Raw genomic sequence first — 14,028 nt, 5'->3', positions numbered from 1 at the left:
TATATATTCTGCCTTTTGATGTAGTGGAGATGATTGTCCTAAGGTAGTAATGCATAGAATGCCCGGCTTAAATTTCATTTCTTCAGTAAGTTTTAGCAGGTTTCTGTTTTCCAATAGAATGGAGCTCTTAAGCTGAAGATAATGAAATAAGGTTAATACCATTTTTCTCGGAGTCAGTAATTTAGATATACTATTTTGTTATTCTGAATGGATATTTCCTAGCAATTAGAGATTTGCTGTTAATTTATATCATCATTTGGTGGACAGGATTTATACTACAATGATGAGAATGCATCTTTGTTAACATTTTGTTGAATCAGTTTAATGATAATAAAGACTTTGTTTTCATGCTTTGAATGTATTAAAGTAAATCTTGGAAAATGGAAATCTTCATTAACACAGGTAAGTTCTAATTGGACAGTCTGATAGTTTATGCAGTCTGTGTATATAGTTATCTGGAGTATAGTGGTAAATCTGAAGATTATATTTTCTTTCCTAAATTAGAGATGATAAAAAATAGTGTAGGATAGACAGACATGTGACTTGGGGATCCAGAAGGTAGAAACTATTTTCTTGATTGGAGAATTATGCTAGCCAATTGTTCCTAGATGAGCTTTGTGAGCTATTTTGCTCACAACCTTTGACTCTTTAGACCACCAAAACACTTAGAAAAGGCCATCAAGATATCTAAAATCCCGCCCCCAATGAATTCCTCGTTTCAACAGTGATTTAATACAGTTTCACCTGAAGCTCTCTGCCTGCTCCCTACCTGCTCTGGCCTTGCATGGTCCAGAGCCCAAGAACATAAATTAGATGGAATCAGCATTGCCTTTCAGCTGTTTATTCTCTGGGTTTGAGATAGGTTGGACAGGTTGATGGTTCTTCTCCACCACTGGCCAAGATCAGCATCTGGAGAAATATGTCAAGGATGTTCAGGTACCTATATGTCATTCTTTCTGAAGAGTGTTTCATAATGGGAGATCTCACCATTATAGAACAAAGGACTGAGTCATAAGATGATTGTTTCAAAGATTTTCTTACAGGAAGCATTAAAAACTTAAATTTTTTTTTCTAATTTTTTTTTTTTTAAATATGCTTGTAACCTATGTCTAGGACCTGAACTTCCGAACTTTATGCCATGCCAAATATTTGGAAGTCTGTAAGTTGATTGTACTGCTATAGTGAAACGGATTTACTGAGTTGAAAATCTGCCCCTTCACTATGTAGCAGCAAGCTGTGTTGATATAAATATTCAGGGGGATTCTGATAAATGTGTCAGGCTCATAGTGAAAGACTTTTATTCGTTGCAGGTCAGTTTTGGGTAGGGAGGTAAAACAGGCATGGAACTCCAGTCCATTGTTGGTACTTCCCCCTGGGTGACACCGTGAACGGCTCCTGAGGCTCTTGAGGAGCAGATAGAAAGCTGTATGTTCACAAATAACAGTTGGAAGGCTAGCAGGCCATTATATGTTTAATTAAAACCACAAAGGGATAATAAGCTAGTTAAATTCACTGAAACCTAGCTGATGAAAAGAAGCCTGAGCCAAGTGAATTCTGACCCTAGTTGTAAACCTGAAAAATTGGATTTACTCCCTGCTATGTTTTAGATTACTCTATGGAAGATGGGCATACACATATTGGATTCCAAGATGCCCAGGATTCAGAAAGGGAAGGAAAAACTCTGCAGATGTATCCATTAACCTTTCTCTTTTAGGGTAAAGGGCACATCTTTATGAATATTTATATGTTGAATTGCTAAACTGGAAAGCTGTAAAGAGCATATAAAGATTGAGCCTTACTTCCACCTCTCTGAATGAGGTGATGTGAAATATGTGCGGCATCTACATGTTTTTTTCCTTCTCAAAAGGTCTTTAGAGATGCAAATGCGAATAGAATTGTGCTCACCTGCTCCTGTTCTTGGGGTTAAAGTACGCAAAAAAGTAAAGTGAAGAAGAGCTGTTACATAAATCTTCCACTGATTTAAGCATTGTGAGAGAGGAGCTACTACTGGAGGAGTTACCTTCCATCCTGTGGCTTCCTGCTGAGAGCAGGTGTTTTATGTACACTAGGCTGACAATTGTTGTCTCTCTGAAGCATTAACATGCTGCTCATAACCAGCTGTTGAAACACATTCATTGGACCACGTTGGCAATTGGAGGAGACTGGCTGACAGTTTGAAACTCTTTAAACCCGAATTTGGACAGTGCAGAAATGTTATGGTCAGCCAGGAGCAGGATGTGTGGGTCCCCCAGGAGTCTGCTCCGACATGCTGAGTTATTCTGTTTGATTGTTTTATGACCTTCTGATACAGGCAAAGAACCAGAAAGTCTCAAACTTCCACTAAATGCAACTTTCTGAAAACTATCTGCTGAATTTGGGCTGCTCATTAAGAATGTAACTCCCCTAGTTAATAAGACAGTTAGATGTCTACAACATGTTATTAATGTTCATTTGCATGGTTTTCGGTAGTCTGGGTGATGTGTCTGGTTTTTTGGGCTTTGTTTGCAGTTTTGTAATGATGCCTGTGTGCTTTCTTCGCTCCAGGCACTGTCTCTAGAAAGGGAGGGGGCTGGCAGTGCCTGCCCTGATGGTTGCTGGCTGTGGAAAGCTGCCACAGTGTGTGGCAGTGGGGCAGGGAAGAAAGTGGAGGCTGCCTGGGACTGAGGGCATACGGATGGAGCAGACGTGTACTGGGCCTTGGGAGAGGGCAAAGGAGAAGATTTTTTTTTTTCCTGAGAATCTAGGAGAAATGTGTTTGTTGTGTGTTACCCAGTGTGCAACAAGTCAATAATTACATACTTGAGAGCGACATCAGTTATTTGTTTCAGATCTGCACAAGCCTGGGCGCTCGGTGGTTTCACACAAACCAAGCACACCAAGAGGACTTTCCACACCGTTATTTAGACACAGAAGTTCAGAGTTGGTAACTTTCCAAGTACAGCCCCTCTATTACTACTGGTTAGTAGTTTCCATACAAGTTTTGTAGTCACAGCTAACTTGTGTGCATGCCCAAGGGAAGGGTCCTCACCTGGGCAAGGGGTCATTTTGACCTATAGGTGTAATATTTTATGTTATAATGGAGATAGTTCAGCTAAGGGATGCACAGACCTTGAGTTTTTTGCCAAGTTGGCAGTGTATAAATAGACATACAAGGACATATTGATTTACTACACCCTTACAGTTTATTAGTTCCAGGATGCTCTTCACTAAGGGATGGTAACTGTTCCACTGATTAAGTGCCCTTTCTTGCTGATTAGAAAAGTCTTAATTAGCCAACTTAAAGTATCTAAAGAATACTGACCAGTCCAGACCTAAGATGATTTTGGCATATTCCACATTTTGCAACATGTGGAATTTGTCATAATGTAAGAAATCACTGAAAAGCTGCTGAATTTGAGAGATTAGAGGGAAGAACCTTTCTTCTAAGCACACCGCAGTTAGGGTAATTTGTTTTCAAATACTGTAGTTTCACTCAGGTGGCAGACCTCATTAGTCTAAAAAGCTGTTATCTTCTTGTTTTATTAAAATCTGGTATTTAGAGACTGTGGATTTGGGGATCCCCTGAGCTGAGCTGTTGCTGCAGTGATGAGCATGAGGGAGGGTGGAACTGGACAGGGCTGTGCTTTGGTTACAGCTCTGCTGGGGGCTATCTGGTCACACTGGCATCTCTAGGCTTCCACATACCCACAAAGATCCCTGGGCTAATGCCAGCTCAGAGTCCCAGGTTAGCCTTAAAACGTAGCCAGCCCCCATACAGAAATTCCTCAGAAACCAATGCTTTGTGGATTGCAAATGGTCCACTGGGGAAACAAACCTTTGGCCAAGAGTTGTGGGTGATGAGCCCTGAAAGGACCCCGGCAGGATAGAACTGCAGGATGTGAGTGTACAAGGTGACTTGGTTTTGGAGTGGTAATATGCCAAGGAATGAAGATTTTCTTTTGTCAGGTTACTTTTCAGTAAAGTTAAGACAGTGTTTCATGTGAGGGTGGTTTTTCTGTTGTTTTTGTGTGGGTTTGTTGGGACTTTTTTGAGGTACATTTAAGGAGTCATAACTTCACCTTACTCCAGGTGATACTCTTTTCTGTCCTGCTGGCTGTGCTAGCTCTGAAGCCTGCAAAGATGCTGTACTATTTTTAGGTGCAATGTGGTACTGCCTACTTGGTTTATTAGGACTAGGAGAGAAACAAGGCTTTTTTTCAGATAGTAGGCAGGTTGCAGCTGTGGTGAAGGTAGATTTTTAGACATATGAAATGGAAACAAATGCTTAAGGTCAATCCTTACAACACATGCCATGGAAATACGTAGCTGCTTTGTACCATCTCTGAGTCCAGCTGTCTTTTACCTGGCAGGCAGATGTTGGGGTTACTTTTTTCTTTATATGATCAAAGAGGAAAGTAAATTTACTAGGATGACCTTTGCCTAGTTGCAGGTACACAAACACATCATAAATGCTTAATGCCTTGCAGCTTGCGTGCCCAGCTGCCATGTAGAAGATGTGTGGAACAATAGACAAAATGTTAATAAATATTCTATACTAATAGAAGGTGTCCGTGTGGGAGTGTTTATTGTTAAATGTTTCAAGCTAGGCTGGTAGAACACAATTACTGTTGTTCTCAGAGTGGTCTGAACAGAAAAATAAAGTCATTTAATTGACTGGATTTAGTTCCTTTTCCTTGAAATGAAAGGATAGAAATGTTTGGAAGAATCTTATTTAGGTAGTCAGTAGCACAGTGATGTTGAACTTTCAGGCTTTTACTTGAGAGGTTTGAAAGTGTTTAGTATTACATTTTGGTTATATTGGATTTGCTTGCATAGAAGGAATACTTTTGGAATAGAGTAGGTGGTCAATATACGGGATTCGGCTTTTGTGTTTCCCTTTGTAGAAAGTTAATTTGATTTTTCAGCAAGATATTTCATTGTCACAGGTGATCCTTCTGTTCACGACACCTTTTGTGCTGCCTGGTGTCAGTCTGACTTTGGTGATATCAGTGTGTAATCTCTGCCACAGCAGTGAGTCTTTAGTGCTGCATGAGCGATGATTTGCCATGTATGGTTTTGCTGTACAGCCTCTGGGTCTGCCTTTATTTAAACCAGCTGTAAAAAGTAGCTTTGGATGGTTTGTAAGTATGGATATTAAGGAAGCTTTCCAGGGCCACTCTGGCACTCACAGTCGCACCACATGAGACTTACAGTGCACCAAACGTATTCCTCAAGATGCACATGTGGTGGAGTAGATCTGTGCACTTGAGCATGTTAAGAGCATTTCTTCAAAGTCCCGTGTTTCACAATGCTTAATGCCTCAGAGCTTGGGATCTTGCCGTGTCACTTTATAGTAACTAGGGTACAAGAGCAGCACCCATGGAAGCGACTGAAATATTTGCCTTGACAGCTGTAACTTGTTCTAGTTTTGCATCCACACAGAACTGTGGTGACAACTGCAAAGTGGGTGTTTCTTTTCATTGAAGAGATGTATCTTTTCTTTCAGAGGCACTGCTTTTCCTCACCATGGCTTCATCACTGACAGGGGCAGTGCCTTGGGCAGATGCCTGCCATCTTATCTGCAGCACAGTGCCCAATGCCTGCCTGATTTGCTTTGCACCGAGGACTGCTAAAACAAGATCTCAGTTACTTTCATGTCGCTGTCCAGACTGAGCTGCTTGGCAGCACACCCAGCACAGTGTATCCCACTGTGCACACAGACTCACTTGGTGGTAAGGGACAGCAAAAGGCCAGAGGAGTAATGGCCTGTGATTCATCACAAAATCCCTGTAGATTGAAAATCCTGAAATCTGTGTGATAATGGATGCAGATTTGTTGCCTGTCTCTAAATGCAGCAAGAAGTGTTTCTACAAAGATGCTAAAGCACAGTCTTGCCTGAAGCCATTTTTATCATGAAATAGCACAATGCTATTGTGAAATGAAAAAGCTATGTGCACAAACATAGTCCAGATAGACTGATTTGTGCAGAAGCTTGCTGAATTTATAGTTTTTAGCTGATGACATCAAAATGACTGATCTCTAGACTTTTCCTGAATTTGCATTGTTATTAAGAAAAATTAGAAGTTGTGCCTTGGCCAGACTCACAGATACTTTCCAGAAGTTTCTGTGCAGTAACAGTTTGTTTTTTATGGCAGTGATTTTTTTCCCCAGCATTTGAGAGGCCTGGCATCGTCGTGTTGCTGCAGCATGTGCAAGGTGAATGGAGCTTCCATCCTTGGACTCCTGTGGTTTTGTGACCTTCTCCCATACAATGTTAAGCAGATGCACAATGTTTTGACTAGATGGCAACCCCAAGTTTGTACATATTTGCAGGGATGCCATCTGTGCCTGCTGCTTTGCCCTGGGACATCTGTTCAGTAGCTCTAAGAGCATCTGCTATAAGTGCTGGTGCTGCTCCTTGAAAGAGGCTGTGGGGCTTCATTTGGCACTTGATCAAGGATGACGGAAGTTGTAAAGTTAGAATGATAACTCTGCTTTATTTATGTTTGAATATGATAAGGAGGAAGGTTGCCAGAATTGAATGCAAAAAGTAGTTCTGCTTTAGTTCCTAGAGCTCTTATAGGAGCATTTAATCTGCTTACCCGATTGTGCTGCTGTCTTCATTGTGGGATATTTTAGTGTTTGGTGATAGGTGTTGGGTTGGTAAAGATAAATAAAATAAAGTGCTGTGTACCCTAAGGATATTCTGGAGGACACCTATCCCACAGTTCGTCTTGGGGCTGTGTCTTGGGATGCTATAGTCTGTGAGCTGTCCTTCCTTTGGCCACTTGCATAATCTGACAGCAGTAAAATCTTTGAATGAAACATGATGGTGTTTGCCACAGGATAAGATCACTTCTGTGGGTTGAGATGATGAGTAGGTGAATATGTTTCTTTAATGCAGATGGTGGATTAAGCCAACTCACCTTATAGAAATACTTTGCCTTTTCTGCTTCAGGTGTCGTACATGTTCTTATTTAATATTGATAGTGACTTTTCCAATTTTTTTTGGTCATTATATCCACAGCAGGTGTTTCCAACTGAAAGTATACTTTTAGGAACCTTTCTCTCCTGATCTGGAAGTGGAATGAGCAGTCAAATGTATGGTTTAGTCACTATGCTGCTGACTAAAAGAAAGGGGGAAGAAAAAAAAGTCATGAAACCTAACTGTGTCAAGCTTTATCCTCTCCTAACAATATTTGTGTGTGAGGTACATAGGGGTTGCAAAAACTATCTGAAAGAATTGTAAAACATGTTGAGTCAATTGTGGAATAATACTGTCCTCCTGTGAAGTACATTGCATGACCTTAAAATATCCCAACTTTTTTTTGATATGCATAAAATCAGTCTGAATTTAGCAATGTTTTTCTCTTATACACTGGGATTTGAATGAGAGACTGCAGATAGACCTATAAAAAGCATTTGAATTCTATAATTGTACAAAAGAAGCCAGCAGTAATTTACATGCTTAGCAAATAGGGAAATTCTTCTAGTGGGAGAATTTCAGCCAAGGTCAAATTGTATTGCTATTTCATAAAACACAAGCTTTCTTAATACATGCATTCAGAGAACTTTATCTGTCAAAATACATGTTAACTTTTGATCATGCCTTATTTAAAACTTATGAAAGTATAAATTGTTGCTGAGAAATAACAAATAAAACAAGAAACCATCACTCAGTGCTAAGAAGTTGACAAGGAGATTGCTGTCTCGCACCTTTCTTCCTTGAGAAAGGTCTGGAGGAGGGTAGCAGGGCCCTATCTGTAGGACTGGCTGAAACAGGCATCATGCAGACGTGATGCAGAATCAGAGATTGTCACAATACTCAGGGATCTCTCTTGGGCTTTTGGTATGGAGCTCATGGCAGTGTTCAAAGTTCACACTGAGTGGTGATACACATATTCAGATGGTCCCAGATGCTGCAATCTTTTCAGGAACGCTGATTCATTCTAATCCTTTCAGTTCCTAACAAAATATTGGAAAGTACCTTCAAAACACCTGTTAGAGATTAGTTCATTTTCCTGCCTCTTGATGGTAGCTTCTATTAACTTCCCATCTCCCCATTTTTACCTGTTGTTTTATCATAGATAAAAACTTGTGCAATGGCATTTGAAATTGAAGATGAGATAGCGATTAAAAAAAAAATCCATTTATTTCCTCTGGCTTGACTAATTATTTTCTCACTGGTTGATGATTTCATGCCTGAGTTTGTTTTCCCCCTCATTCGTCTTCCATTCCCCAATTTGCAGAGTAGAACTCCAAAACAGAGCAGGTGCACTTATTTCCAAGAGTGAATGGCCTTTGTGTCATTGCTTTGGAAGAGGCTTCTTTCCCCCAGAGTCTAGTGGAAGGAGGAAAGAAAAGATGTTTGCTGCTTAGAAAGATGTTTGCTGCTTAGAAAGCTGTTTGCATGTGACATATTCTGAAGGAGAAAAGACAACTTCTGAACTGAGAACATCATGGAGTGTGTGTGTAATCAATGTCTCAGTGTGAATTTCTGCATCTTAAAAAAGTAAAATCAATGCAAGAGTGTTGGTTTACATTGCCTTGTGTTTTTAAATACTTGAGAGAGAGATGTGTTGGGGTAACCCAGCTAGTTTCTGCTGCTGGGATATTCTTGACTGGTGTTTACTGATGTTTGTCTGCGTGTAACTGTTTGGGATTTGCACTTGTTGAAGGGTGATGAAGAATAGGTGCAGAATTTGTCTGTCACCCTCCTTTCCTGCCACTGAAGAGGTAAAACATGGTGTTTAATACAGTCCTGAGGCCCTTACTGCATTAGGTGCATATGTATAAAAATGTTAGCACTGGCTATTACATGAAATTTGAAGTAATCTGTTCTGCGCTATATAAATTAGTCAGGAGATTGGCAACAAGCTCGATGCCTAAGCACCCAGCTGTTCTCAGTCCTGAGGTAACTATTGACACTAAAGCTTGTCAGGTGAGAAGCTTTGCAATTCCCTATGCTGTACAAATAACAGAGCACAGATGTGATTAAGTGCAGTATCTGACTGACCTTTCTAGGGCTGCACTGTTGCCTTTCCATTAACAAAGAAATCATTGTGTGGAGAGTGATTAGCTCTGTGGCTATTGGAGATTATGAAGAATGACCTCAGTAAGCAATTTGCTTCCTGCAGCAGGAGCTTGCTTCTCTTGCTTTTGGGCTCTTAAGCCTCTGTGATCAACCATATATATGTGTGTCTGTATATATATATGTACGTACACACAAATACTTTGTGGGTGAGGTACTAGAATGTTATGTACCGCTCCCTCAATTTATTTTTTTGTTAAGTTTTCTGTCTCACTTCCTTTTGTGCTGTGACAGCAGATGGAAATCACAAAATGTTTTAAGTATGACATCACTGACAGTACTTGTGCTAGCGCTTTTATGGCTTGGGAACACCAGCAGCAGTATCTTCTGGATATTGACTATATTGTTACTGAGCATCAAAATAAAGTAATAAATCTTTTCCAGATTTTGTGTGATGAATGTAATTTAGGTATTTTAATGGGTGTTGGCTGTAATTAATCAACATTCTCTGCCGCTATTTAGAAAACCCCTCTTTCACTGCCCTCCTTGTGCCATTATGTGCATGGAACAGGCCAGTTCCTTCACAACAGAAGCCTGATTTTTTTTCCACTCTGTACTGCATGTATTTTATTTGTACCTCTGCCTGCTGTGTTTTTATTCAGTGTTGGTTTTACCTCCTTGTGTTTTTCACTTTGTTGCTTGAGTCTTTGATTCATGTGACCCAATAACGCTTTTATGTTGCATGAAAAATACGATGACAGGGCATTGGCAGGATGGAGGAGGGCTTGAATTTCACTTTTGGTGAAGACTTACTGTCTTTGTGTTCCCCCTCCCAGCCTGTTGTGATCTCTTGCACATGTTTCCAGCTAGTGTTTTATCTCATAAGTTTTCTCCCAAGGAACTCTGTTTTTTGGTTATGTTCAAAAACTTCAACTTCATTGGTAAGATCTAACCTTGAAAAAGTGCACAACCCCCATGTAGTGCTTGTGCACACAGGCTGTTAGGGCCTGTGTACTGCCAAGCAGTGTAAAATGCTTATGGGGAAATGAAAATTGGTACTCCAATATTTATTGGTTTGTGTTGCATTTATTTTTTGGAAGTGGATTTCATTCCTGCAATTTTCCCCACCCTACCCCAAATCAGCACCTAGTTCTCAAACGCCATCTTAAATTGGTGTTGGCCAATAGGGGAAACATAACGCTGTGGAGGTAGATGGGGCAAAAGGCTATCTGGACAATCTAACATCTTCACTTTCTTGTAGAGCTATTTCTACTACAAAGGGAGGTCTGCATCACCCTGTTTCTATATACACAGCTTCATTTTGGCAGGAAAAAGGTTCAGTATGATGCAAATACTTGGTGAGGTCAAAGAGGAGACGTCACTATTTACACTGTCAGTGTGCCCTGGAATTCATCCTAGAGAAGGAATTGGCTCCCCCCACACCCCTGTGAGGCCAGTGAATAGCCACACTTTGTTAGCTCTCCTGTGAGTCTGACAGCTGTATGAAGGTTTTGATTGTTGGATGCTTTATTCCAGATGTGGAGACACCTAATCCAGCCAGGAGGTTTTGTCCTTCCCTTGTAAAGCTGAACAATCATGGCAGTAACAATAAAAGTCAGAAAATGAGCTAAGCACAATTGCATATAGGGGAGTCCTAAAAATAAACAGTTGTGGTTTTTAAACTGGATTTGCAAGTAGTAAATACAAATTTAATGACTACCTGATGGTTTCTTACCTTAATGGCTTTTTATTTGTTTGTGGTAGTGATGTATATGCCATTCTTTATTTTTCATTTTCTTACAAAGCCTGCAGTCATACAAAATATTTTGGTGAAAAGAATAAGGTTTGGTTTCTTGTAGTTGCACCTGTTCTATGGGTGAAAAGAGGACTTCAGTTTCCTGGGCTAACAAGTGGTACTTTGAACTGTTTTCATGTAATTAGTATTGCTGGGTTTGTACTGCTCTGAATCTATAGTCTTATCTCTCTATTTCTTTTAAAAAAATTAATTAGTAGCTAATCCATGCTGAGTAACCTCTTTAGATTGTGGTGTTTGCTTAAAGAAGTCTATCAATTAAGAAGAAAGTGACAGAGACAGTGATTATATCCAAAAGTGGAACTGATTCTTCTTCATGTTTTCAATACAGCTATTTTGAACTGGAGAGCAGTGGCCTGCGGGATGAGATCAGGTATCACTACAGGTTTAATGGGAAGACAAGAACAGAGGTGTTCCCGTACCGCCTGGCAGATGGACAGTGGCATAAGATTGCTGTGTCACTTAGTGCATCCCATCTTCTGCTCCACGTGGACTGCAACAGGTAAGAAAATATCTTCTCTAATTTATACTTCTTTAAAAAATAATCTCTACGTACACGCAGGAATAAAATTGGAAAAGGAGATTTTTTTTTCCCCCTATAAATACCTTGTTCAAGAAGCATGCTAAACTGCCATAGGATAAGAAAAGGAAAACAAAGTATTAAAATGGAACAATTCATTGTGATTATGAACAAATGTGGAAAAGGTTGATTGCTGACTGGGGAGTATTAAGTGCATCTCTGTAGTTTAGGCAGTAGCTGATGTTACGTTTGCCAGTGATTGCATTTAAGTGTGATGGATGGGCGTGCAGTCTGTTCTGTTGTGAACTGCTTCACTCAGCATACTGAGAACTTGGAGACTAGACAGATACATCAGAGACGTTTTAGTTTTATTTTAGATAATCGGGCAGTGCACTTTTACTGATTTTTTCCCACATGCTGCCCCATTTGGAAACTTCTGAGAAACTTGGAAGCTTCTTTCTGCATGTCTGGAACCAGTGCTTTTTATTTTCTGCAGAGTATTCTGTCTGTCTTTTCCATTAGAAGTTGTGAAGACTGTGAGATGGCACATTGCCAGGATTTCAAGAAATGAAAAACAGCAAACGTAGAATCTCTCCTCCCTAGAACCTCTCTTGCCTTGGGACTTGATCTCACAATGTATTGTAGACTTCAAACATAGTGGCTGATGAGGAAATTCAGAGAGCTTGAAACTAGGACTTTCAAAATAGTCTTTATGAATGAGGAAAACAAACCATTACTTTTGTACCTTATTGCACCAAAATGAATGAAAAAAATATCCTTCGCATTCAGTGAGAGGATCAGCAAATGCATTTTGGTATCATGTCACTTAAATGGATTGGGTGATGATAGCAGATATTTTTTCAGAAGTCTTCATTTTGTTCAGACAGGCAGAATAAAGTTAGATGAGTATTATAGGAGTCTGCAGTTATTGGAACATTTGAAAAAGTTTAAATTTTGACCCAAGTAATTATGAGATACTGTTTTGAGAGGAATGTTACAATTGTTTTCTGCAACTCCATTAACTACTGAAAAATCTAATCTGAAGGAGTGTTGCTTATTGGACCTTATTTTGACCTCAGAAGCAATTAAATATTCAGAGTAATTTTGATTTCATTGAGGCATGAAATCTACAGTTTGCAAAGATTGTCTGAATTTCAGTAATTTGATTTATTTATCTTCCCATTGTTTATCTGTTACACTATTTCTTTGTTTTCAACAGAATGCCCTTTTTTTTTGTTTACTGGGTTTTGGGACAGGTTCTTTGTTATCTACTTTGAGTTGTTTGTTTGTTTGTTTTTTTTCATGAACAGCAAATATGTTTTAGGAAGACCCTTTTTAGCAGATTGTTTAGCTGGCTGCTTTCTTGCACAGAATGTAAAATGAAGACAACACAAAATGACTGCCTGGTGCAGAATTCTATCCAGGGACAGGAGAACTGCACAGAGTTGTGGTTGTGACCTGATTTTCTCTACAGTAACAGGCAGAAATAGATAAATACAACTATGGAATGAGCTGTGCTGTCATATGAGGTGACAGATACATACAGCCATCTCTGTCAGGTAGCCCTAAACAGGGCTGATCCATCTAACTGTGTCCCTTAAGTTGATACATCTTAAGGTTTCTTCCAGCATAAATCCATACCGAGACGTCTCTATTTGGCTGTGTATTTGTGGTGTTTTATGACAACTCCTGTGGAAAAGTAATGGAAATAGTTCTGAAAGCATGACTTGAGGACAGATCATAGTAGAAGTTTAAATGAGAGGGGGGAAAAAAAAGAAAGTCTCTAAGTTCCTGAGTCAGCAGTGGCATCACTGTTCAGTTAATCAGAGAATTTTGTGAATGTTGGTGTTAGTTTGATTATATCTTAACCTTTTCTGTTTTTGCATTCAGAAAAGGAGTCATGTTCAAGTCAAAGTCTTGTTCATCTTGCCATTTTCCTATAACAATGCAGTAAATGTCGAAGCTGTGAAAATAAAGAGCAAGTCAATGAGGGGAACTTCTGAGCACTACTGGAAACCCTAAGCCTTCTTCATGTTAGTGTTAGGGAAGCTGCAGCTGAAAGTGTGAACAGAGTCTAGCATGAAGAGCTGTGGACTCTATGTGTAAACACCACCATTCTAGGCTGGGGTGGTGTCTGGCTCTCAGCCGAGTGCAGGATGCCCGGTGAGAAGTGATGCTTCTGCAGACTTGAATGAAAAAGAGGAAACAGGATATGAGTGCAATCAATATATTCACCTGTCCCACCTCCTGCAGAGGTTCGGTGTCATCAGAACAAGAATTTAGCTTCCTGTGTACCTATCCCTAGTTAAAGAAGTTCTCAGCTTTTTGTTTACTGTTTTTGCCAGCAAAGCAAAAAGGGAAAAGAAAAAAAAAATGGACTGCCAAAATGAATCCCTTTAATTTCTACTGTATTTCTTTAGGGGTTTGCAACATTGCTTCCTTACAGTCATGCCTGAATTTGCATAAATGCATTACTACTTCTGTTTAGGGCTGTGGTAATGTGTTATATATTTGGATGGCTTTTGTGAGCGAGCGATTTGCTAATGTAGTGTTATTAAAGTTAATCTGTACCTGAGAGTGCACTGCAAGCGTTTGCTTTGGGAAAAATATCCAGTCACAACCTAGTTTTGCTACAGGATTCATGCTGTGATACCCAAAGCTAGTCTCTGGCCTCCAAAAAATGCA

The 14,028-nt window shown here is 39.8% G+C and overlaps 1 protein-coding gene across 3 annotated transcripts in view; it reads left to right on the top strand.

Annotated features, from left to right (window-relative positions):
- Positions 1-14,028, top strand: part of NELL1 (neural EGFL like 1) — a 293,487-nt gene that overhangs the window by 34,483 nt on the left and 244,976 nt on the right. For all 3 annotated transcript variants that reach the window (XM_048307246.1, XM_048307245.1, XM_048307244.1), the window contains exon 4: positions 11,155-11,325. In XM_048307246.1, coding sequence (XP_048163203.1) covers positions 11,155-11,325 — 171 coding nt within the window. The remainder of the gene's footprint in view (positions 1-11,154; positions 11,326-14,028) is intronic.

The sequence above is a fragment of the Corvus hawaiiensis genome, chromosome 6, assembly GCF_020740725.1.
Source record: "Corvus hawaiiensis isolate bCorHaw1 chromosome 6, bCorHaw1.pri.cur, whole genome shotgun sequence".
Taxonomy (NCBI): domain Eukaryota; kingdom Metazoa; phylum Chordata; class Aves; order Passeriformes; family Corvidae; genus Corvus; species Corvus hawaiiensis.
The sequence above is the reverse complement of the archived record's forward strand: the minus strand, read 5'-3'. Positions and strand labels throughout refer to the sequence as shown.